Source organism: Colossoma macropomum, unplaced genomic scaffold (genome assembly GCF_904425465.1).
Source record: "Colossoma macropomum unplaced genomic scaffold, Colossoma_macropomum, whole genome shotgun sequence".
Classification (NCBI taxonomy): domain Eukaryota; kingdom Metazoa; phylum Chordata; class Actinopteri; order Characiformes; family Serrasalmidae; genus Colossoma; species Colossoma macropomum.
The window spans coordinates 1859479-1884225 of NW_023494790.1; the positions used below are offsets into that span (position 1 = coordinate 1859479).

General features: G+C 42.0%; 3 protein-coding genes across 3 annotated transcripts; all 3 read right to left on the bottom strand.

Annotated features, from left to right (window-relative positions):
• Positions 1-1290: 1290 nt before the first annotated feature.
• LOC118808926 (dual specificity phosphatase DUPD1-like) lies at positions 1291-6984 on the bottom strand. The gene is made up of 4 exons (XM_036571806.1): positions 6695-6984; positions 4717-4879; positions 2063-2286; positions 1291-1514 (listed from the first exon to the last, which is right to left on the bottom strand). Exons 2-4 carry the CDS (start codon positions 4866-4868, stop codon positions 1291-1293), a joined length of 600 nt encoding a protein of 199 aa, XP_036427699.1. The 5' UTR covers positions 4869-4879; positions 6695-6984.
• Positions 6985-10426: 3442 nt separating this feature from the next.
• On the bottom strand, positions 10427-15119 carry LOC118808792 (dual specificity phosphatase DUPD1-like). Its single transcript, XM_036571669.1, has 4 exons — positions 15020-15119; positions 13593-13767; positions 11972-12192; positions 10427-10915 (listed from the first exon to the last, which is right to left on the bottom strand). Exons 2-4 carry the CDS (start codon positions 13745-13747, stop codon positions 10713-10715), a joined length of 579 nt encoding a protein of 192 aa, XP_036427562.1. The 5' UTR covers positions 13748-13767; positions 15020-15119; the 3' UTR covers positions 10427-10712.
• Positions 15120-17961: 2842 nt separating this feature from the next.
• Positions 17962-24747, bottom strand: LOC118808998 (dual specificity protein phosphatase 13-like). Its single transcript, XM_036571901.1, has 3 exons — positions 24528-24747; positions 23264-23481; positions 17962-19824 (listed from the first exon to the last, which is right to left on the bottom strand). The coding sequence occupies exons 1-3, from the start codon at positions 24653-24655 to the stop codon at positions 19613-19615; spliced, it is 558 nt and encodes a 185-aa protein (XP_036427794.1). The 5' UTR covers positions 24656-24747; the 3' UTR covers positions 17962-19612.

Sequence of the window (24747 nt, forward strand, 5' to 3'; positions counted from 1 at the left end):
TTGTCGCGAAATAACATCACGGCTGTGATTTGGTCGCCGTAGATCATCACAGCCGTGATGTTATTGGTGATAACACACTCCTCGAGTGTTCTATTGCTTTAATACAACAGTTAAATAAATAAAGTAATAAATTAATAAACTGGGCCGTGAACGCGGCGTTTAATATGTTTTAATGTTCGCAGTTCCTTCACTAAATTATAGTTCCTTAACAAGCAGCTTGTTGCTACGTCAGAGTAACGAGCTCCGCCCACTCGCTGCACAGCCGGCAGTTCGTTCTCCAGCTCCTTACACTAAATTCCCAAACTGTCATCACCACTGAGCAGCTTTTCAGTCGGCAGCTGTGACAGAAGAACAGCTGAACAACCTGGAATCAGCCAGAAATGAACCCAGTACCATTCGCCAAACGTGTAGTCTGATCTTCAGAGTCTGACCAAATCAGACTGAGCCATAAAACTGCCCCAATATCAAGTTCAGCTCAGTTTTGTCAGTTTTTGCCAGATCAGTATTAATGTTGTTTTGTTCCAGCCAGTCTGTAAAGCATCTTACAGCCCATTTAGTTTGGCGAATGGTGTTGGGTTCATTTCTGGCTGATTCCAGGTTGTTTAGCTGTTCTTCTGTCTCAGCTGCCGACTGAAAAGCTGCTCAGTGGTGACGACAGTTTGGGAATTTAGTGTCGTCTCATCTTCAGAGTCTGACCAAATCGGCTGTCGGTCAAATGTGATCTTAAAAGTGTCCATTTTCTGTTTGTGGCAAAGTAAGAAGTAAAAATGTTCAAATGTCTTGAGCGCCTCCTGCAGCTGTCAAAGTCGTTGCTTAGCAACGGCGTCTCAGCAGAGTGATACAGTGTTTGTGAAAAAACGTGATGTTATGGTGAAATAACAGCACAGTTAGAACGCTTCTCAACCAATCAGCTTGCCTGGCCGGAACTAACTGTTATATAATAGAAAACATTTTGTTTTATATTTTTTGATATTGTTACAAGTCATAGAAAATGTTATTTGTGTTATATATAATCCTAGTTGCTATTATTAGAGTGTGGTTACACTCTAAACTCTTGTAAATATGTATTTTTATTTACAGTTTATGGAGTAAAGAATGTAGTAAACTGTTCGTACAGGCTCGGTCCTTCAGTCATGTTCCTGGATTACAAATGGCACCAGCAGGAGTGACAGACTGACCTTGTTTCACACGTAAGACCAACATTCACAAATCCATAACACAATAAACAGGTGTGTGATGAAGGAATAAATGTCCACTGGATCTGTTTAAACAGGGACTTATTGCGAATAGTCAGGATGGAAGGCTTCTGTTGGCTGTTTGTCTCTGCAGTGAGAGTTCAGTGTCCAGTTCTCTGAGCTGCTGAAGGAATCCAGCGTTGGGCAGGATGCTCCGGTGTGACCGCACAGCCTGAATCGCCTCTGAGAGAGTGAGACCCTCATAGATCATCAGATACGCCAGCACCAGAGTGGCGGAGCGGCTGATTCCTCGGGCGCAGTGCACCAACACTTTACCTGCTGAACAACACACAGGTGTGTTTTTATAGGATTGTTTTGTAGCATTCAAAATACTGGAAGCATTTATCATATTAATAACTGTTATTCAGTAATAACTCAGACTGAAATGAGTGAAGCATGAATGAAGTTACAAGCCTGACATCGTAACAATAGCAGAACCTTTTTTGTGTTACATAGAACCATTGTCAAACAGGTTTTATACCCTTCCTTGTGGTGGTTTAGCTGCAGCTCCGTTAAGTGACCCTTATTAGTCTCACAACTGGGAAATTTCACCACATACACACTAGTGAACACACACACTAGGGGGCAGTGAGCACACTTGCCCAGAGTGGTGGGCAGCCCTAGCCACAGCTCCTGGGGAGCAGTTGGGGGTTCGGTGTCTTGCTCAGGGGCACTTCAGTCACATACTGTCGGCTCAGGGGATCGAGCTGGCGACCTTCTGGTCACAAAGCTGGTTCCCTAACTTCCAGCCCACGACTGCCCCCAGCTCTATCACCTGTACAGTGTGTTGGTGGTGGAGTGTGTGAGTGTGTGTTCAGTGCTCTTACAGCTCAGGGTCAGGGCGGAGCGTATGAAGTGTGCGGTGGGATAGAAGAACCGGGAGATGTTGAAGTCTCTGCTGTCCGGAGCCTCCACTCCATAATACTGGATCTGTATGTGGGCGTGTGAGTAGAAGGCGGCGCCCGTGTGGATGCGGGACGGCCCGTCCGCAGCGTTCACAACGTGAGTCACTCCCAGAACCTTCAGCAGCTCCACATCCTTCGCTGTGCGCCTGACACACAAACAAAACTCTCTTACGCTTTATTACTGTATAACAGCTTCATCAGGTTAGTGCAGCATCACAGTGGACAAGAGAGACCAAGACACAGGGGGCGCTTTAAAGAGCTCTTTTCATCGAACAACTCGTTTTCCTCACTTTCCCAAAAATTCCCTGACCGGTCCATACAGTCCAGATATGAAATCTAAGCTGCAAAAATAGCCTTCATAGTCAGATTTGAATCAGATTCAAAACCACCTACAGATGTGGCTTGAACTGTACTGAAATAAGTCAGATGTAACTTGGATTTGTTGCTGTTCACACTATAGAAAATCTGTCCTTCTTAAATTAGTTACACCGAAAAACAAGGCCTACAGTCTTAAGTGGTTCTTCAAGGGTTCATTAGTAAAGACAATGGCTCTATTTAGAGCCATGAGTTCTATATAGAACCATTTCATGCTTAAATGGTTCTTTGCATGGTGAAGTGGCTCTTCAGATTAATGGACAATGTGTTGTATTAATGGTTTAATATAGAACCTTTATGAAAATGGTTCTGTGTAGCACCAAAAATGGTTCCTCTATTATTACAAGCTTGACATCGCACCCTTTTTGGTGCTATATTGAACCAAAAAGGTTAGAACCAAGGTGCGAAATACCAGGGAGCCCCCTAAATGTCTCAAAAGCAAAACTCTGAGGGGTCCCTGAAATAACCTTATAGAACTAGAACTCATAACCATTAGCCAACTGTGTTTTGCACACAGAGGAATTAGACCTCCACATTTAACCCATCCGTGCAGTGAAACACCCACATACATGCACACTAGTGAACAGACACACTAGGGGGCAGTGAGCACAAGCGGTGGGCAGCCCTATCCACGGTGCCCAGGGAGCAGTTGGGGATTAGGTGCCTTGCTCAAAGGCACTTCAGTCACGTACTGTCAGCTGAGGGGATCGAACCGGCGACCTTCCGGCCACAAAGCTGGTTCCCTAACTTCCAGCCTCACGATTGCCCCGAATTATTATGACGTTATTAGTCAATCAACCTTTATTTCAACTCAGAAGTACATTGAGGGTGACCCTCATTTACAATGTAGCCAAGTGAATTACACAGAGAGAAAAAGTTGAAATGAAATTTACTGACCAAATCAAAATCATCAACACAAAAAGATTTACATAAAACAATAATAACACACAAATTTTCTAAGCCACTTATCCTTCTGGGTCGCGGGTGGTGGTCGAGCCTATCTCAGCAGTCATTGGGCAGAAGGCATGAAACACCCTGGACTGGTCACCAGTCCATTACAGGGCAGACAAACATACAGACAGACACATTTACACACACACACACCTAGGGGCAATTTAGCATCTCCAATTAGCCTGACTGCATGTCTTTGGACTGTGGGAGGAAACCGGAGAACCTGGAGGAAACTACACAGATATGGGGGGAACATGGAGACTCTGGCTGCCCAGCCAGAGAACCGAACCCAGGCCTTTCTTGCTGAGAGGCGACAGCGCTACCCCCTGCACCACCGTTCTGCCTATAATAATAATGGTAAATAAATAAAATAAGAGTTATTATTATTATGCTGTCTATTAGGGAAAAGTAGACGCCCAAATACAAATTCTGTGAAGCTGATTGTTTATCTGCTTCACCCACAAATCAGCTTCTGTCTGTGGTGTTCTTAACTAACCAGAGCTGCAGCACTGCTCTGCCTCAGGGTGGCGCTGTAGCTGACTCAGTTAATGTGAGGAAGAGCGCAGAACCACACTAGAACAGAGACTCTACAGATGAGGAGACGAGGAAGATCTCAGTTAATGAGAGGAAGAGCGCAGAACCGCACTAGAACAGAGACTCTACAGAGACTTTTACAAACATTTACTGCCATTGAAGCATCAGTGCCGCTATAGTGAAGGAGTTAGCAGCCAGTATTGGGACCCCCGAATACCAGGGGGGCGTTTCACATACTGGTAAGAACCAAATACAACACATTCTACCTCAGTCTGAAGAACCATTTCACCATGAAAAGAACAATTTAAGCAAATGGTTCGTTGGGTGTTTGTGGTTCTATATAGAACCATTGTCTTTACTAACGAACCCTTGAAGACACATCTGTTTTAGGAGTGTACATAGTACCAAAAAGGGTTCTACTATTCTTAGAAGCTTGACATTGTAACAGTGAAAGAACCTATTTGGTGCTCTATAGAACCATATGCAACACGTTCTCCAATCTGAAGAACCATTTCACCATGCAAAGAGCCATTTAAGGATGAAATGGTCTTAAACAGAACCATTGCCTTTACTAAAGAACCCTTGAAGAACATCAAGAGTGTAAATAACCTCAGACAGACTTAAGTGATTTAGCTGAACTGTGTCTTTAATGTCTGTAAAGCTCTATCATGCGTGCGCAGGTGTTGGAGATTTGGGTTCTCCTGGGTTCTACGTACGCATCAGAGATGATGATGTTGGGCCAGACCTCGTCAAACGGGTCAGAGGGGCGGCGGCTTTTTAACAGGAGGTCCAGCAGCTCACAGGTGGGCGGAGTCTCATAGCCAAACTTCAGATGTCCGTCTGCAGCTCTTTCCTCCCTTCTCTCCATTCTTCCTACAGCTGCTTAAACACAGTCGTCTGTTGGTCAGTCTGTAGAGCTTCTGACCTGTGCGATGTTTACTTTGTGCACAATTACACCACCAGTCAAAAGTTTTTGGTCTAAAGCAGGGGTCGCAACCCAAATGTTAAAAGAGTCATTTTCTCCTTTCAACAAAAATCAAATGGGAGCCACAAAATGTTGGGAGCCACAACATTTCATGTCCATTTTACCATTTTGGCTGTAAATATGTCTCAGTATGTGCTAAAGTACTAGTATAGACTAAAAATATAATATAAACAAAAACACAGACTTACTTTGCTCTGCTTTAATCTTTAGCTCAGCTGTAGCTGCTTTTTTCACATCTCCAGCAGGAAACTTTTTCTCAAAAGTAGAACAGTTTCTTGTAAAATGAATCTCAACATTCGACTTTTTACGAGGCTGAAGTCGCTTCTCATTCACCAGCTTCTTGTTCGAATTTTCCCGTTCCACCTTAATTGGTGCAGCAGTTACATTGTGGCACCTCAGGCACCATTTAAGGTGGAACGGGAAAATTCGAACAAGAAGCTGGAGAATGAGAAGCGACTTCAGCCTCGTAAAAAGTCGAACGTTGAGAGACATTTTACAAGAAACTGTTCTACTTTTGAAACTTCAGCCTCGCGACTTTTTAGTGTTTGTCAGTTTCTCGTTGCAGATTAAACGTATCAGGAAACCAGCTGGAGTGATTATAAACACTAATAAGTCCATTCATCTCCAAATTATCGATGTTCATCTTAAATCTCTCTCTTTGCCGTTTCGTTAGCTACTAGCTTGGCAGGATTGTTGTCTGTGTTGCTATGGTGACCAGCAGTCTGCGCTGATCTTCAGGGTTAAAGGGTGAATCAGCAGTTCTACATTAACTCCAGAGTTTAAGACCATTTACTGTTAAACTGTGTTGAACGATCAGCAGAGCTTTATTTTACTGTAAAGGAGGATTATTTTATTTTTACCTACTAATCTGATTCAGCTGTGGAGCCACAACAGGGCAGTAAAAGAGCTCTGGAGCCGCATGTTGCCGACCCCTGGTCTAAAGGCTTGTGCTTATATTAAAAATGTTTTAGAGTTGAATATTAATATGCCACAGCCATCCATGGCCGGGAGTCCAAGACAGCACATCTGGCCTTGCTCTCTGGGAGAGCAGGATGGCTCCCTGTCTTCTCCCATTATTGTAGAAAATATTATAAGATGAGCTGATTTAAAAGTATAATTATGGACGGGCAATCCTGGCAACAATTAACAGTGTGTAATATAATCCATTACAGGAGTACTGAGTGAAAATCCCAGGCTTTTATTAAATAAAAATCCCAAAAATGTGACAAAAATGAACAAATGTGATGTCGTTTTAGCATGGTGGAGGGATACATGCAGGGCGCTGTGAGGCACAATAGTCCCCAAAGAAAACGTATTATTTCAGATTTTCCACTATTTTCCGTCATCAACATTCCATATAAACTCAGAAGACTCGTGTAGGTTCACTGGTGGTTCTGGATAGTAAATAAAATGTCTATATTTGTGTTGTAGTCATGGCGACCCTGGTTCCTATCACCACCACTGTAAAAACATCTGAACCATTTCACACCAAACCACTCCCAAATCACACTGTTTGGCTTTGGAGCAACCTTTTATTGGATGCTTATTCGTTTGTGTTAATGGGAGGTACAGGTTTAAAGAACCTCTATGTAATGTAAACGTTCTATGGCAATAAAAGATTTTTTTCTAGAACCGTACATCCAAATCGAGAACCATCTAGGAAGCTTTCATTTGAAGAGTGTAGGAGAAACTCACGGAGGCTTGTTTACCTGAACTCCTTCACGGCTGCCTGCGGACTGCGGCTCTGCGGTCCTGTGTGAATTGCGGTGAGCTGATTGTATTTTCGGCTGTGTTTGTCACTGAGATAAATTTAAACGTTCAGCAGAGCCTCAGACTCCCTCAGACAGCTGAGAATGTGTTTAGAGTGACACACTATGTGCCCTCAGCTACTGTACACTCTCAAAGAGGAATTCCACTGGATTTCCAAAAATTCCTGCATAATTAAATGGTTAAGATGTAATCAGAGTCGTTCAGAGCAGTTTGGTGTGAAACGCTCTGTTCTAGATAAACTTACAGAGTCAGAACTGTTCACAGTGGTGGTGATAGGAACCAGACGTCCACCTCTGAAAGCTCCCTCACAGAAAGTTACTACATGAAATGGTTATGAATTCACTGGCTGATGACTGAGACACTGTTTTATGATAGATTTGGAAAGATTTTTGCCATATATTTAAACTCCATTCACAGTAGAGGAGTATATCACTGCTGTCGGAACAAAACCTCGTATCTCCATTTTTGACATTTTTTGGTTTTTGACATAATTTGAAAATGCCTGTTGACCTTTACATTGTATGTAAATTTCATGATGAACGGACCAAAAGAAATGACTGAAAATTGCTTGAAAAAAAGTCTGGTTCCATTGACTTACATTGAATTGCTATGAGGCAAAATAATCCCCAAATAAAAATTGTTAATTCAGATTTTCCACTATTTTCCATCATCAACATTCCATATAAACTCAGAAGACTCGTGTAGGTTCACTGGTGGTTCTGGATAGTAAATAAAATGTCTATATCTGTGTTGTAGTCATGGCGACCCCTGGTTCCTATCACCACCACTGTAAAGACATCTGAACCATTTCACACCAATCTATTTATGGACTGAAGAGGGAACAATTAAACTCTTATATTTCAAAAAAGTGAGTAAACTTTTTGAGTTTTTTGAGCACTTTCAGTAAGATAAGAAAGGCACACAAGTTAAGCTCATATAAACTCTCCTTTGAGTGATAAACTCCGCCACTGTGGTCTAAATTAAATTAAAGTCACACCCACTGCTTTCCTGTTTTCCCTCGTGCCACACAGAGTAGCAGATCATTGGTCCATAGAAAGGTTGGCTTCTCAGTGAGCTGAGTGGGTTAACCCTTGTGTGGTGTTGGTGTGTTTGTGACTCAGTGGTCTGGTGACCCACTGCATTATTGTTTATTTAAATCAATACAGTCATAACAATTTATGTAAAAATACCAGATGTTTAAAATATCACAAGTGTCCAGTGTAGGGTTCTCCTTTAGCAGCTGTAGCCAGTCAGCAGCCTGTCCATGTTGTCCACCCTCACACACACACACACACACACACACACACTAACAGCAGGCCATGTAGGAGAAGAACAGAGTGAAGGACCCAGCACCTCCACACTTTTACTCCCCGCAGGTTCACCCAACACCACATGTGTAATATAAACGTGTGGGGGGTGAACAGAGTGAAGACACTGAAAATGGGTTATTTTATATGTTCTTCACAGAAAATGAGCGAAGGCCAAGAATCTGAGGCTGAAATAATAATAAATCACATCATTTTTTCTTTTGGTAAACACTGAAAATGGGTCCCACAAATCTGAACACCACATAAGGGTTAAACTAGTAGCAGCTCTAGTAAAACAGCTGACCTTCATCACTTCATAGCTTTAGCTTGGCCTCATGAGAAGTTTGAGTAGAAATTGCAAACATGCTCAAATGTTCAACTACTAAATAGTGAGAAACAACCACAAAAACAGCCTTATAACTCGATATAGAGTGTGTTTACATGCACTCAGTAATCCGATCATATTCGGATTTCTGCAGTTATCTGATTATTCAAATGGTCGTGTAAACAGCATACGCTGTTTCCCTAGATCGGAGTAAGGTCCAGAAGGTCTAGATTTATCTCAGTAATCAGATTTCTCAGTGCATGTAAACTCTTACTCTGATTTCTTTCGGATTTCTCAGTCTCTGCATGCACAAGATCAGACTGCAGTACTGGAAATAAACAGCATGTCACACATGTATTTGGTTTCAGAGTCGCTCCAAAAGTGTTTTGCTGCGTCTCGTGGCGACGCTGAAACCAAATACATGCGTGACGAAATGAAGGATTTAAATTTACTAGATGATGTTTGTTCATATTTTCAGGTAAAGTGGTGTGATGTTTAAAAAAAGCCGCATTATGAAGTTTGAGGTTTACGTTATGTTTACGTCACGTCGTCTTCTGTGAGTTTATTGGCTGGTTGTAAAGCAGAAATCTGATTACTGCCTGACTCATGTAGACCTGGAGTTTCCCCATTATCTGATTACCCAAGTGCATGTAAACGTGTTGATCATATTACTGACAAAATCTGATTTTCTGCAGTTATTGGATTATTAAGTGCATGTAAACACACTCACTGTCGCTGGTATCTCCAGAATGGTGACAGGAGAAGAGAATAATGTCTTAGCTTTGAACCGAAGTTAAATTTACCCTGTTCTTCAGTGGTCAGGACCCCCATGGACCCTCACAGAGCAGGTACTGTTTGGGTGGTGGGTCATTCTCAGCACTGCAGTAACACTGACGTGGTGGTGGTGTGTTAGTGTGTGTTGTGCTGGTCTGAGTGGATCAGACACAGCAGTGCTGCTGGAGTTTTTAAACACTGTGTCCACTCACTGTCCGCTCTATTAGACACTCCCACCTTGTCAGTCCACCTTGTAGATGTAAAGTCAGAGACGATAGCTCATCTGCTGCTGCACAGTTTGTGTTGGTCATCCTCTAGTCCTTCATCAGTGGTCACAGGACGCTTCCCACAGGACGCTGTTGGCTGGATATTTTTGGTTGGTGGACTATTCTCAGTCCAGCAGTGACACTGAGGTGTTTAAAAACTCCAGCAGCACTGCTGTGTCTGATCCACTCAGACCAAACCAAACACACACTAACACACCACCACCACGTCAGTGCCACCCAAATCATACTTGCTCTGTGGGGGTCCTTTGGGGGTCCTGACCACTGAAGAACAGGGTGAAAGGGGGCTAACAAAGTATCAGAGAAACAGATGGACTACAGTCTGTAACTGTAGAACTACAGAGTGAAACTATATGGTCAGTGGAGCTGATAAGATGGACAATGAGTTGGACTTAATTAAGTGGCCGTTGCACATAATTATGTTTATAATCAAATAAAGCTGAGCAGCTTAAAACCACACTTTTACAGTATGTTAGCTAACACTAGCCTAGCCTAGCATTAACCTCCATTTACACTGAATGATAACCTCAAACCCACCCAGTAGCTAATGAGCTGTAGCTAATCCTACTGTTACCCTGTTTATTTTGAAATGGAAATTTACACCAACTAGTTTGGTTGGGGAAGTGCAGTCATCTCCATAATTCTTGGCACCCTTGGTTATGGCACTGTTGGAGACTGTTGGTTAAAAAAGAACATGGACAAAAAAGTCTTTGTAGTCAATTAGCTCACTGAACCTAATCTAATATCTATCTAATATCTAAAATCTAATTACCTATCTAATAATTTAGTGATTATCTATCTAATTAAAATTCATTTAGTCTAAGAAAACAAAAACCCTTATCAAGATTATCAAGAAAACCACCTGTCACAATTATTGGCACCCCAGAAATTATTATTATAATATATTATAATATTATTATATTATGAACAAAATGTAACTGAATCATGTTTGCATTAATATTTTTCAGGAGATTTTTCTGGCCATCCATTACGTCATGTTTCACTGCGATGTAAATATGAGGTGACATTAACCTATATAATTAAATCGGCAGTGTCTATAATAGCTTTTAACCCATCTTTACCAAGAGTGCCAATAATTTTGGAGCTAACTGCAGCAAATCATAACCCCTAACACTAAACTTAACTCTTTTATTTTGAAGGAACACTTTACATCCAGCCAATCAGGGTCTTTGCCTGCCTAATCTAGGGCGTCACATCGTTGGCCTGTGGGGCGTTATAAACGGCTGGTTGGTGTAGAAGACCAGCACTAGGAGGCGCTGCCCTGGTAGTGCAGCTGTTTGTCCAGCTGGCGGAGCTGCTCCATAAATCCAGTGTTGGGGCAGATGTTCCTGTTCTCTGCCACGGCTTTGATGGCCTCCACCAGCGTCATGTTCTCGTGGATCATCAGGTACGCCAGCACCAGCGTGGACGAACGACTCAGGCCCATCGCACAGTGCACGAACACCTTACCTACAACACAGCGTACAGCAGCTTATCGGCATAGTAGGCCTAATCAAACAGTACAACAATACACAAACACCTTACCTACCTACAACCTACACGAGTCTGAGTTTATATGGAATGTTGATGATGGAAAATAGTGGAAAATCTGAAATAATCAGTTTCTTTCTGGGCTTTTTTGCCTCACAATATCCTGCAATGTGTCCCTCAACTGTGAATGAATTTTTAAAAATTTGTTTTAGTTGGAAACCTCATTAAAACTATCGGAAAACAGTGTTTCAGTCATCAGGCAGTGAATTCATAACCATTTCATGTAGTAACTTTCTGTGAGGGATCTTTTAGAGGTGGACGTCTGGTTCCTATCACCACCACTATGAACAGTTCTGACTCTGTAAGTTTCTCTAGAACAGAGCGTTTCACACCAAACCTTTTTGCTGGTAATTTTTGCACTTCTCCCTAAGCTGTTTTTAGAAAAGTACAGACCTTATTTCACAAAGTGACTATTTTTACTGAAATAAAAATAGTATCTTGTCAAGTGAAATGATCTTAAATCTAGTCAATATATCTAATGTTTCCCATATTGACATGGTTGTGCACTGATTATAAGATTATCCAGCTTATTTCTAGACAATATTTCTTGTTTTAGGTCATTTTATTTAGTAAAATTATCTCACTATACTGGCAGAAGTTTCAAGCACATTTCTTAAAACAAGCAAAACTATCTGCCAACACAGTGACCTAATAAAACCACTTAAAACAAGTAAAAATGAAGTAAGGTATATAATCTTAAATTAAGCTTACAACAGTCTCAACAGGAGAAATATTAGATTAATCTTTAAGATAATTTTACTTCACAAGATACCATTTTTTGCAGTGTGTGAGGGCCTGTGGTCAGAAACTGGCCAATGATGGGCTATAGTCTGTAATTATACACCTATATAGTCAGTCTATATGGCAGCTGGAGTTCATAAAGTGGTCACTGAGTGGAAGCACAGGGGAGGGGTTTGTACTAAAGTGTCCAGTGACTTTGGCCTGGACTCCTACACATGCACTTCACCTCCTCACCTCCGGGGGTGCTCAGAGCGTCCTTAATGAACCGGGCAGCGGAGTAGAAAAAGGGGCTCAGGTCGAATGAAGGCATGTCGAAGGCCTCCACGCCGTGGTAGCTGATGTTGGTGTCTCTATAGTAACTGGCCCCTGTGTTTACGTTGTATTTCCCATGAGCCGCATTCAGCACGTGAGTGATTTTCAGGCCCTTTAGCAAGTGTTTGTCTTTCGCTGCGTACCTGAAACAAGACGAATACAGAAGCATCACATTTATACAGTTTCCCCAAAGGTGGACAATCAGCCAAGACATGTTTGGTGTCTGAACTGTCCTTCTTTAGTTTGGCACTAAAGCTACAAGGCTAATGCAGCTAACAAGTAATGAATATCCCACCAATTAGCGTGGTGCTAACTGTATGCCTAAATCATCTCATAATTGACTCAAACCTCAAATCATAGGCTTGATTATACACTGTTATCTATAAACATTGACAATGCTATGGACAAAATTGAAACGTCAGTAGAACAGCTACTTTTGTCCATTTTTATATATAACAGCGTGTCGTACAATGTCAGAAACCACATATATTACTGAGAGAAAAAAAACAGGCGTTTCTAAAACAAAACTGGAGGTTAAAAAAATGGTTAAAAGCTACAGAGAAAACGTGTCTCCTAACAACCACCTGGAAGACCTGGTAGACACCAAAACTGCCCCCATCAGATAAACAGCACTTAAAGCTTTCATCTTTGAGAGAGAGGTGTGTGATTACCTAACAGTCTGACACAGTTTGAGGCTAAAGGCATAGGTCCAGTCCCATTTTTTATTTCTACCCCTACCCCTTGTTTTCGAGTGTTGCCCCTTGGAACTACAGGGGTAGTGGTTGAAATCTTCCTCTGAAATGGGACCCTCAAATAAAAAGAGCATCACTTCATTAACAGCTACCAGCGCTGCTCTGTAGGCGACCCTGCCAGTCTGCAGTGACAGCAGAGGAGGGTAAAGTTCAGCTCCTCACTGCTGGGCTTTAGTTACATTTAGGGCATCATATGATCTTCAAAGAGGGGGGCAATTATTTATTATCACCCACCCCTAATTCTTCAGTGATATGACAATGAAGTACTGAGACGTTAGTTACTATTAGCAATTTTTTATGCTTGTTATGAAGAAAAGGACCATAATACACTGAAACAACATTAATCTATGATAATACAGTGGTTATTATGATTTTTATTGAAGAAAATTCTCACATTTGTGGGTTTCTTTGGTCTCTTGTTCTCCATCTTGCCGGTTTTTCTTTCTTTCTCATAACTCTCTGTTTGGAGTCTCTGAAAAACCTCAGTTTGGAGGGTCATGTAGCCCCAACACTTCACCCCACCCCTCTATCTCAACAAGAATCGGGACACCCCACCCCTAGACGTGAACACAATAAACAGAGGGGTAGGGCCGTGCTGTTAGCACCATGTTGATTGATGGGGTGTACGCTTCCATTACTTGTTAGCTATGTTAAGCTCAACCAAAAAACCAAAAAAAAGAAAACTTCAGATAACATGTCTTAGCTGTGAGCTCTTTAATCTCTTAGTCATGTTATCAGGAACCAAACGGTCCCTTCTCTTTGCTTTGGTGTTCTCTGAGAGGAACTCTTACATGTCTCCTATGTAGATCCCTGGTCTGACCTCGTCGAGATGACCGCTGGAGCCAGGCTTGATCCACAGTAACCTCTGCAGCTCAGAGGCAGGCGGCGTCTCGTACCTGCCCTCTCCCATCTCGGCGCAGCGCAGGTAGCTGCTGCCCCGTGGCATGACCCGAATTCACCTGTTACCTGATCCCACAGGTAGACACATGCAACACAGCAGCAACATCGTCAACTGATCTTCATGCACCAACACTGGAATCATGTCCCTCTTATAAAAGGGCAAAAAGTCAACGTTCCCAATGGTCACATTCCCACTTCCTACTAGGTTGTTGCTAGTTTCTATGTTGCTGGCTGGTTGCTAGGTGGTTGCTAGGTGGTTGCTATGGTGTTGCTGTGTGGTTGGAAGGTGGTTGCTATTATGTTGCTAAGTGGATGCTGGGTTGTTGCTATGGTATTACAGGTGGTTGCTTTGTGGTTGCTATGGTGATGCTAAGTTGGTGGCTGCGTAAGTCCACTGCCACCTTAGATTTCCTGCTACCTTAACTTCACCGCTACCTTAAATTCAGTGCCACCTTTAATACACTGCTACCTAAAATCTCCTGCTACCTTAACAGTGTGTGCGTGTGCATTTATGTGGTGTGTGTGTGTGTGTGTGTGTGGTGTGTTGAGTGTGTGTGTTACTGTATTTGTATCATCGTGACACAAGACAGGTGCCAAAACTTTTGCACTCCATTCATTCCTATGGGAAAAAAATTATGCAAAATTCTATTGCTACATGGAAACTGTGCATCCGATCCAGAAAGCTGTGTACAAGCCCGAATCTCGCAATCGGACCAGAGAATCTGGAGTTGGAACAGTGTTGATATCTCTGCGGCAAAAATCCGGCAGAAAAATAAGAAATTTGCTTTGCGATGCGCAGCCATAATTACAGTTACTGCGCAGTAACTTCAGTGAGTGAAGACTGGAAAACTGGAGCTGGTACTGATTTTATTCTACTAAAGAACTAAAACTAAAACTTAAACTACATAAAAACTAAACTAAAGCCATCACTTTTTAGAAAACTGAGAGTATTAATGCACCCTTAACCAACTGGAACTAAACTGTAATCAAAACCAAAATGAAAAAACTAAATGGAAATGTGAGATTATTTGCTTCAAACAAACAACCATCATTCTGAATTATAACACTGTCAGTTTTCTATCTGTGCCAAAGTACATCAGTATAGCCTGTGAAATCAGCCAGATTCTGTCTGAAAAAGCGAACAGATTCATTTCTGTTCATAAATCTGTCTCGTTGACCTGCAGCAGGACAGCAGGGTGGATCTAAGACTGCTACGACATGCGACAGTCCTACAAAACTGAAGTATTTTACAGCTCAGATATCACTACTACACAGTTTAAATGAATGTCTCTGTTCGTTAACAGGCTGTTTGAATTACCTGGTTTGCTCAAACTCCAGAGATCATTGCTGTATCAGCTCCGCTCCCAAACAGGCTCCGAGTGAGAGAGCTGGAGCTGATCGGGTTGCAAGTACGTAAGGGTGAGAGAGAGAGAGTGAGAGAGTGAGAGAGAGAGAGAGAGAGAGAGAGAGATGTCTATAATGCTTTCCAGGAAACTTGAGAATGGCATCAAGCTGAGAGCTTCAGCTGTGTTCCCTGTCCTTAATTTTGTTTGTTTTGCTTGTTGTTCAGCAGATTAACCCCCAACATCAGATGTGGTCAGTCAGCCGAGACGTGTTTGTTGTTTGCTTCTTTAATTTAGCACTGGAGCTACGAGGCTAATGTAGCTGATAAGTAATACAGAGTGCCTTTAACTTTCGGTCAAAACAATCATTAAGTTCAAGCCTCAACAGCTAAATCGACTCTCAGCTGTGTGAGTCAGTGTACCTTTATTCCAGCTTCCACTCTTTTCAGGAGACTCACCTTGAGCTCCTCAAAGAATCTGCAGACACACCTCCAAAGTTCAGTCTTAGAAGCTGGTTGATCATTTTCTGAAGTAATCAAACACATTCAGTGGTGTTGAGGTCTGGACTCTAGGGTGGTCAGTCCATCGTTCAGCTTCTTTGTTTGATGTGTCCGTCTCCTTTTCTCAGTGAGGTTCTTCTTGATCAGCTATACATCCTTTCAGACCCACAGCGCTGAGTCGTCTTCTCACAGTGGAAGGATGGACAGAAACACCTGTGGATGTTTTCAGATCTGAAGCAGCTTGATTTTCTCCTCTCTCTCAGAGATGAAAGCTTTAGGTGCTGTTTATCTGATGGGGGCAGTTTTGGGGTCGACCAGCTCTTCCAGGTGGTTGTTAGGAAACAGTTTCTCTGTAGCTTTTAATCAGGTTTGAACTCTTGAATTATTATTATTTTTTTCTTTGTGGATTATTTTATATATCATCTCATCATTAAAAATGAATTATGAGTTTATGACTGTAAATGAAATAAATGAAGGGTGGTCTCTGATGTTTGTACAGTACTGTATGTATAATACATATGGGACAGACATATGAGCACTAGTATTCAAAATTTCGGAACAGTTTTCAGTGATGTTCAACTGAATTTGTTGCTGATACATGTAAAAACTGATACTAATAACTCTAATATGATAAATATGATTTGAATAAAATTAATATAAAATATGAGACAAAAAATAAATGTGACATAAAAATAAAAAATGTGAAAAATATATGATAAATGTGATAAATTTTAATTTATTTATTTATTTTTTTTAAATAGTGCCCAAATATTGCTGATTAAAATAGCTAGTTGTTTTTACATCAAGGAATTACCAGTAATGGATCATTTCAGTGTATAATTTCATAACATTTTTGAATTTTTTAGCATTTTGTAAAAATTACTCTTATATGATGTATGATAAATATAAAATAATAAAATTGATATAAATAATGCCTCATTTTTGAAAAACAGTGACTAAATCACTCTCTCTCTCTCTATCTCTGTCTCTCAATAAATATATTTATATATATATATATATATATATATATATATATATATATGTATGTATATATATATATACATATATATATGTATATATATATATATATATATCGCTGCTGTCAGAACAAAACCTTGTACATATATATATATATATATATATATATATATATTGGTGGGATGTAATAGTTCATTACTTGTTAGCTACATTAGCTTCATTCCTCTATTGCTCAACTAAAGAAGCAAACTTCAGACACCAAAAATGGGGGGTGATATTTTTTTGTACTTCAAAACTCACTTTAAAGTGGTCTGAATCACAGAGTAGTAAGTGTTCTGCACGTTCCTCACACGCATGGCGTCCTAAATTAGCTGCCCTCATTCCTAACCAGTGGGGTTATTTATATGTAAGAGGCGTTTCTCATTACATATTCACACATATTGCATCAGCTCAACATGCTCAGAATAAACAAACACTCACAAATCATCTCAGTTATGATCATTTAATTACAGTTAATATCCCTTTAAAAAGGAGTGAGAAGAAATGGTTTATCAGAATTTTATTCAGACATTTATTTTAAAGATTTAGAAACAAAACTATACATTTCTTTAACACTTCCATGTGACTATTCCCATTTTGCAATATTGACCTTTTCTCTTTGGTCCTCGTTGTGCACAGATAGTGAAGAATGTGGTCAGTATCTGAGTGTAACAGCTTTTGATAGCTACTCTGATATTCTCAAATTGCATTGTTGTTGTTTACTGTAGTAACTGTGTACGTTTACTGTTCAAAAGTTTGGAATTACAGTAGTGTATAGTGTTTAACAATATAAAACAAATATATTAAAGCAATAAGCCAAGAGAGGCTGTGTATCACTGGTGTTATGGTTAAGAGGTGTTGTTAGGCAGTAAAACCCCCTTACACATGATAAAATCACTGTAATGCATGGTCTTATTGCTTTTAAAAACACCGGCAACATAAAATATGCTTAAGTACACACATTTTTCAATTAATCGTTTCAGATAGTATTAATAATGATCAAAATAAATCATAATAAACAATTCCAGCCAACCTCAGGCCAATGTATGCGCACCATCTGACACTGATCTCCAGCCAACCTCAGGCCAATGTATGCGCACCATCTGACACTGATCTCCAGCCAACCTCAGGCCAATGTATGCGCACCGTCTAACACTGATCTCCAGCCAACCTCAGGCCAATGTATGTATCACCTAACATTGATCTCTAGCCAACATCAATCCAGTGTACGCTCACCATCTAACATTGACCTCTAGCCAGCATCAGGCCAACAAAGGCCCAACATCTAACACTGGGCCTCATTTACCAACCATTCTTAAGAGGAATCACAAAGATTCTGACATTCACCAGTGTTCTCTTATCTGGGGTTTGTTCTCAGGTAAGAACAGAATCTACACACACTCAAGAGCACAAAGGTGAGAACAGTTCTGCGCTTTAAGAACACGTCATGAATCTGACATTGACTTTTTTTAGGAACTTTCTCAAGAACACATTTAAGAAAGAACTTACGAAGATATTGGTAAATGAGGTCCAATGATTGCCAGCTAATGTCAGGCCGGTATCGGCCCACCGGCCAAAATGTCTTTGGCCCAATATGATCTGCCAATGTTATACCAACATGACCAATGTCACTGGGCCATGTATACCTGCTACCTACTTTGCTAAGAGTTGGCTGTTGTTGCCAATCAACAATGAACTGCTTGAGGACAACAGCTTTCAGTTGCTCATCGTTGTGTGTGGCAGCCAGTTAATATTCAGAATGAAGTTCTAATAAAATAGAATTATGTTCTAATAAAATTAATATCCAGAATTAAGTTCAAATAACATTATTTCCAGATAAAATTCAAATAAACTAATATTCACAATGGAGTTCTAATCAAATGTATATCTTAAGCCATTTAACGTTATAAGAAATAACAACACGTTGATAATTACAGTCTCTTATTTATCATATAAGTCTTTGTTAACACCTTAATACCTTCTAATGACTAATTTATAATATTTCAGTGCATAGTGTGCATGTTATTATTGACTAAAATGACAACAGTAATTAATATGACATGTCAAACGTCTGAATGGTGGCGTATGTGTGTGTTCCCTGTGCTGCAGATGGTCTCCTCAGTGATTTCACTCTAAATGTGGCCTCTAATGCTGCTTTACTATAAGATCAACTCTTATTTTAATACTTTATACCATAATGGATCTTAAACTTTAAGATAATGCACAATGATTAGGGCACATATAACACATATATCTCATAAGATATCACTCGTGTAGCATATATGTGAATGTATTTCACATACAGTCCAATCTACTTTATCAGAAACTCCTCTCCTGTAGCTCCTCCTAGTTGGCGTACAGTTAGTGACTGTAGCTGTTGATGCACAGTTTGTGTTGGTCGTGCTGTTGCCCTTCAGTTTTTGCCCACAGAGCCACTCTTGTCTGCATATTTTTGGGTGGACGATCCACTCTCAACCTAGCAGTGATACTAATGTGTGTAAAAACTGACCAAACTGACCAGTGATCAATGTAAGTACAGGAGGTTGATAGACTGCAGCGGCAGATTAGCTACAGTCTGTAACTCTGCACCTACATGGTGGAGCTATAAGGGAGGTGTTTCTAATAAAATGGCCAGTGAGAGTAGTTTTGTGATGTCACTATTTTATCTCATGCTCCCATGATCCACTGTTTTTAATAAGCTATTCCTATTGGCTCAGTTATGCCAGGCCACTATCCTATTGGCTCATCTACGCTACTGTGCAAAGTCAGAGGCCACTCTTAATTTATTTGATTTCCACTCAAAACAGGGTGAGCTCTGCCTTCCACACGGTGCTGCGTTTTAATTCTGCTCTCCTATTGGCTCAGATAAGTTTTAATGCTGCTGTTCTATTGGCTCAGCTATCGCAGGCCTTTATCTTATTGGTGGAATTCTGAGTGGCTCTTCTAGAGTCTCAGGTCCTCTTTTGCTGCAGATTTTCATGACCTCTAATCAATAAACACTGAGCTGTTGCGAACAGAGCAGCTACAGTCTGTTGTTTGTTTGTTTGTTGTTTACAGCAGTACGCAGGTTTTTCGTTTCCTCTTCAGCTGCAGGTCCAGGTCCAGAAGCAGAGCCAGGAAGTTCCTGTTCGGGTAGATGGCTCGTTTCCGAATGAGGCGCTGGATGGCTGAGCGGAGCGGCATGTGGTGATACAGCATCAGATACGCCAGCACCAGCGTGGACGAACGACTCATACCCATAATGCAGTGTACCAGCACCTTCCCTAGAGGGGGCAGTTCATACAGAACAATCTTATTGAGATGACATGTAACATGTACTATATACTGCCTTTAATACACAATCTCGATTACTTATATGGACCATTCTACTGAATTAGTTCAAACTGCTGACCCACAGTTATAAAACTATTTTAAAAACTGAGTATTCAGGCCTTACACAGTATTCAGGTGTGCCAAAAGTCATGGGATAACAGTATGTAAACTGATTATTGGCATTACCTAAGGGGACGGCTTAGGAATGCCCACGCCTGTCGAAGTTGTGAGGTGTTATCTTGTGAGTGAGGTTGAACACTGTCCAGTGTGCTCATGGCAAGGTGACATGAATTATTAGAGTTCAAATGAGGCACGACAGTGCTAGATGGATGGGACATTCCAGTTCCAAAGCGCTCTGGTCACCCACGGGTCCTTAATGATTGTGACCGATGGCATCTGGCTAGAATTGTCTGTGCAAACAGACAAGCGACTCTGGCAGAAATCACATCCACATTCAGTGCAGGAGGCCCCACACCCATATCAGCGTGCAGCGTTCTTTAGTTTCCATGGGATATACAATCAGAAGACCCTCCAGAGTGCCTCTGTTCACACCACGACACCAGACTCACTGCTTGGTGACCATTTGCAGCCCTTCATGGACTTTATGTACCCCCACAATGACAGGATACTAGATATGGGTTAGTGGGTAGGAGTGAGGGGGTAAGGATTAGGAGATATGGGTTAGTGGGTAGGAGTGAGGGGGTGAGGATTAGGAGATATGGGTTAGTTGGTAGGAGTGAGGGGGTGAGGATTAGGAGATATGGGTTAGTGGGTAGGAGTGAGGGGGTGAGGATTAGGAGATATGGGTTAGTTGGTAGGGGTGAGGGGGTAAGGATTAGGAGATATGGGTTAGTGGGTAGGAGTGAGGGGGTAAGGATTAGGAGATATGGGTTAGTGGGTAGGAGTGAGGGGGTGAGGATTAGGAGATATGGGTTAGTTGGTAGGGGTGAGGGGGTAAGGATTAGGAGATATGGGTTAGTGGGTAGGAGTGAGGGGGTAAGGATTAGGAGATATGGGTTAGTGGGTAGGAGTGAGGGGGTAAGGATTAGGAGATATGGGTTAGTTGGTAGGGGTGAGGGGGTAAGGATTAGGAGATATGGGTTAGTGGGTAGGAGTGAGGGGGTAAGGATTAGGAGATATGGGTTAGTGGGTAGGGGTGAGGGGGTAAGGATTAGGAGATATGGGTTAGTGGGTAGGAGTGAGGGGGTAAGGACTAGGAGATATGGGTTACTGGGTAGGGGTGAGGGGGTAAGGATTAGGAGATATGGGTTAGTGGGTAGGAGTGAGGGGGTAAGGATTAGGAGATATGGGTTAGTGGGTAGGAGTGAGGGGGTAAGGACTAGGAGATATGGGTTACTGGGTAGGAGTGAGGGGGTAAGGACTAGGAGATATGGGTTAGTTGGTAGGGGTGAGGGGGTAAGGATTAGGAGATATGGGTTAGTTGGTAGGGGTGAGGGGGTAAGGATTAGGAGATGTGGGTTAGTTGGTAGGGGTGAGGGGGTAAGGATTAGGAGATATGGGTTAGTGGGTAGGAGTGAGGGGGTAAGGATTAGGAGATATGGGTTAGTGGGTAGGAGAGAGGGAGTAAGTATTAGGACCCATGGGCTAGAAGTGAGGGGATATGGATTAGGAGATATGGGTTAGTGGGTAGGGGTGAGGGGGTAAGGATTAGGAGATATGGGTTAGTTGATGGGGTGAGGGGGTATGGGTTAGGAGATATGGTTAAGGTTGTAGAGATTAGGAGATATGGGTTGGTAAATAGGAAAGAGGGGGTTAGGATTAGGAGTTAAGGGTGAGGGGATATAGATTAGGACATATGGGTTAGGGGTGAAGGGGTATGAATTTGGAGATACAGTGTTGTTAGTGGGGATGAGGGGGTATGGATTAGGAGATATGGGTTAGTGGGTAGGGGTGAGGGGGTAAGGATTAGGAGATATGGGTTAGTAAGTAGGGGTGGGGGTATGGATTAGGAGATATGGGTTAGGGGTATGGATTAGGATATATGGGTTAGGGGTAGAGGTGTGGATAAGGAGATATGGGTTAATAAGTAGGGGTGGATTAGGATATGTGAGTAAGGGTTAGAGGTTAGGAGATATGGGTTAGTGTGTAGGAGTGAGGGGGGAAGGATTAGGAGATATGGGTTACTGGGTAGGAGTGAGGGGGTAAGGATTAGGAGATATGGGTTACTGGGTAGGAGTGAGGGGGTAAGGATTAGGAGATATGGGTTACTGGGTAGGAGTGAGGGGGTAAGGACTAGGAGATATGGGTTACTGGGTAGGAGTGAGGGGGTAAGGACTAGGAGATATGGGTTAGTTGGTAGGGGTGAGGGGGTAAGGGTTAGGAGATATGGGTTAGTTGGTAGGGGTGAGGGGGTAAGGATTAGGAGATATGGGTTAGTTGGTAGGGGTGAGGGGGTAAGGATTAGGAGATATGGGTTAGTGGGTAGGAGTGAGGGGGTAAGGATTAGGAGATATGGGTTAGTGGGTAGAAGTGAGGGGGTAAGGATTAGGAGATATGGGTTAGTGGGTAGAAGTGAGGGGGTAAGGATTAGGAGATATGGGTTAGTGGGTAGGAGAGAGGGAGTAAGGATTAGGACCCATGGGCTAGGGGTGAGGGGATATGGATTAGGAGATACGGGTTAGTTGATGGGGTGAGGGGGTATGGGTTAGGAGATATGGTTAAGGTGGTAGAGATTAGGAGATATGGGTTGGTAAATAGGAAAGAGGGGGTTAGGATTAGGAGTTAAGGGTGAGGGGATATAGATTAGGACATATGGGTTAGGGGTGAAGGGGTATGAATTTGGAGATACAGTGTTGTTAGTGGGGATGAGGGGGTATGGATTAGGAGATATGGGTTAGTAAGTAGGGGTGGGGGTATGGATTAGGAGATATGGGTTAGGGGTATGGATTGGGATATATGGGTTAGGGGTAGAGGTGTGGATAAGGAGATATGGGTTAATAAGTAGGGGTGGATTAGGATATGTAAGTAAGGGTTAGAGGTTAGGAGATATCGGTTAGTTGGTAGGGGTGAGGGGTAAGCGTTAGGAGATTTGAGTTAATGGGTGGGTGATGGGGTAAGGATTAGGCTATTTGGGTTAGTGGGTGGGGTGGAGGGGTAAAAATGAGGAAATATGAGTTATGAGATAGTGGTTAAGGGTAATTGTTTAGTAGTTAGGGGTAGGGGTAGGGTTTGGAGATAGAGGATTGGTTTGAGGGATTAGGAGACAGGTCTTAGGGGTTTAGCAGTAGGAGGTAACCTCTGGCTTTCACAGACACCCTAATCTGCAGGTAATTTACGAACGTTTCTCACGTCTTTTATCCTGTGTGTTTGTTGCAGTGATAAAACGCTGTAAGTGTAACTCTGTGTGTGTTTCAGCTGAGAGTCTCTCACCGTCAGGCGTTTTCAGGCCTTTGTGGATAAAATCAGCCGCTGATCTGAAGTAGATGTCCAGGTCAAAGTAAGACGAGTCTTCTGCTGGAATTCCGCAGTAAACGAAGCTGGTGCCGTAGAAGTTCTGGTCCCCGATGCTGCCGCGCTTGGAGTGCGCAGCGTTCAGGATGTGGGTGATTCCCATCCGCTGCAGAGCCGCCCTGTTCTGGGCGATTCTCCTGCAGACAGAGAGAGAGAGAGATGGTGAGTGGGGAGGTATGTCAGAGTCCTGACAGAACGGGCAAAATATATCACACTGTTGTGACAGAGGCAGGTAAGTGTTTCCAAATTCACATCTGACATACTGTAACATGTACCAAGGCTACAATGAGGCCAGGTCAGTACATTTGTATTACTGTGGTCATCATCCTGTGTGAACAGCAAGTCAGCAGTGGCTAAAAGTCGGGGATAAAATGTGTTTTGTGTCCGCAAAAAAGACAGAAGAGATATAAATGTGAACCATCATGATTGAAAGTTTGGGAAAAACTCTTTTCCATTCTAGAGAAACTTATGCAATTCAGAATTACTTACAGTCAGAACTGTTCACAGTGGTGGTGATAGGAACCAGACGTCCACCTCTAAAAGCTCCCTCACAGAAATGAATTACATGGTTATGAATATGCTGCCTGATGCCAGACAAATTGTTTCAAATTAATTTTTTTGAAGATAAAGTCTGAGAACTGTCCAAAACATATTTCTAAATCCATTCATGGTGGAGGGACACATACAGGGTGTTTTTGTCCCCAAAGAAAACTTATTATTTCAGATTTTCCACTATTTTCCATCATCAACATTCCATATAAACTCAGAAGACTCGTGTAGGTTCACTGGTGGTTCTGGATGGTAAATAAAATGTCTATATCTGTGTTGTAGTCATGGCGACCCCTGGTTCCAATCACCACCACTGTAAAGAAATCTGAGTTGGTAGGTTTCTCTACAGTGGACCATCAGGTCACTCTGAATGACTTTGTTTACATCTCAACATCTCAGAATTTTCCTCTTTAAGTTAACAAACATGCTCATCTAATCACAATGTGTTACTTATTTATTTGTATTTATTTCAATATTAGTGTCCTTTTGAAAAATAAGTGCTTCCTGTGTGATAAATATCTTTCTCAGAAGAGTTTTATACTTTACTGTACGTTATTTAGGATGTTTACAGTAAGAACTGTTTACAGTGTAAGGCGTCAAAGTGGAGTAAACAGAGGAAGCGGTCAGTACGTACACATTTCCGATGTACAGGTTCGGCCAGACCTCGTCGATCTGGTTCAGTTCCAGAGTGCAGGAGTCCAGAACTTTCTCCAGGTCCTTCACACACAGGTACTCCTTTCTCTGGTTCTTCTGAGCGGTCATCTCTGATTAGCAGTGTGCTGATAAGGCTCGTGTGTGTGTGTGTTAGGGGTTTGTGCCAGTGATCAGAGAGAGCAGGTGGGCTCACTGGACCA

Coding starts and splice junctions, on each gene's coding strand:
- LOC118808926 (XM_036571806.1), bottom strand. CDS start 4,868: ATGGAGAGAAGGGAGGAAAGAGCTGCAGACGGACATCTGAAGTTTGGC. Junction 2,287..4,716: donor AACATCATCATCTCTGATGC/GTACGTAGAACC, acceptor TTTGTGTGTCAG/GCGCACAGCGAAGGATGTGG. Junction 1,515..2,062: donor CTCCGCCCTGACCCTGAGCT/GTAAGAGCACTG, acceptor TGTGTTGTTCAG/CAGGTAAAGTGTTGGTGCAC.
- LOC118808792 (XM_036571669.1), bottom strand. CDS start 13,747: ATGCCACGGGGCAGCAGCTACCTGCGCTGCGCCGAGATGGGAGAGGGC. Junction 12,193..13,592: donor GGGATCTACATAGGAGACAT/GTAAGAGTTCCT, acceptor GTCTTGTTTCAG/GTACGCAGCGAAAGACAAAC. Junction 10,916..11,971: donor CGCTCTGAGCACCCCCGGAG/GTGAGGAGGTGA, acceptor GCTGTGTTGTAG/GTAAGGTGTTCGTGCACTGT.
- LOC118808998 (XM_036571901.1), bottom strand. CDS start 24,655: ATGACCGCTCAGAAGAACCAGAGAAAGGAGTACCTGTGTGTGAAGGAC. Junction 23,482..24,527: donor AACCTGTACATCGGAAATGT/GTACGTACTGAC, acceptor CTCTGTCTGCAG/GAGAATCGCCCAGAACAGGG. Junction 19,825..23,263: donor AGGCCTGAAAACGCCTGACG/GTGAGAGACTCT, acceptor TGCCCCCTCTAG/GGAAGGTGCTGGTACACTGC.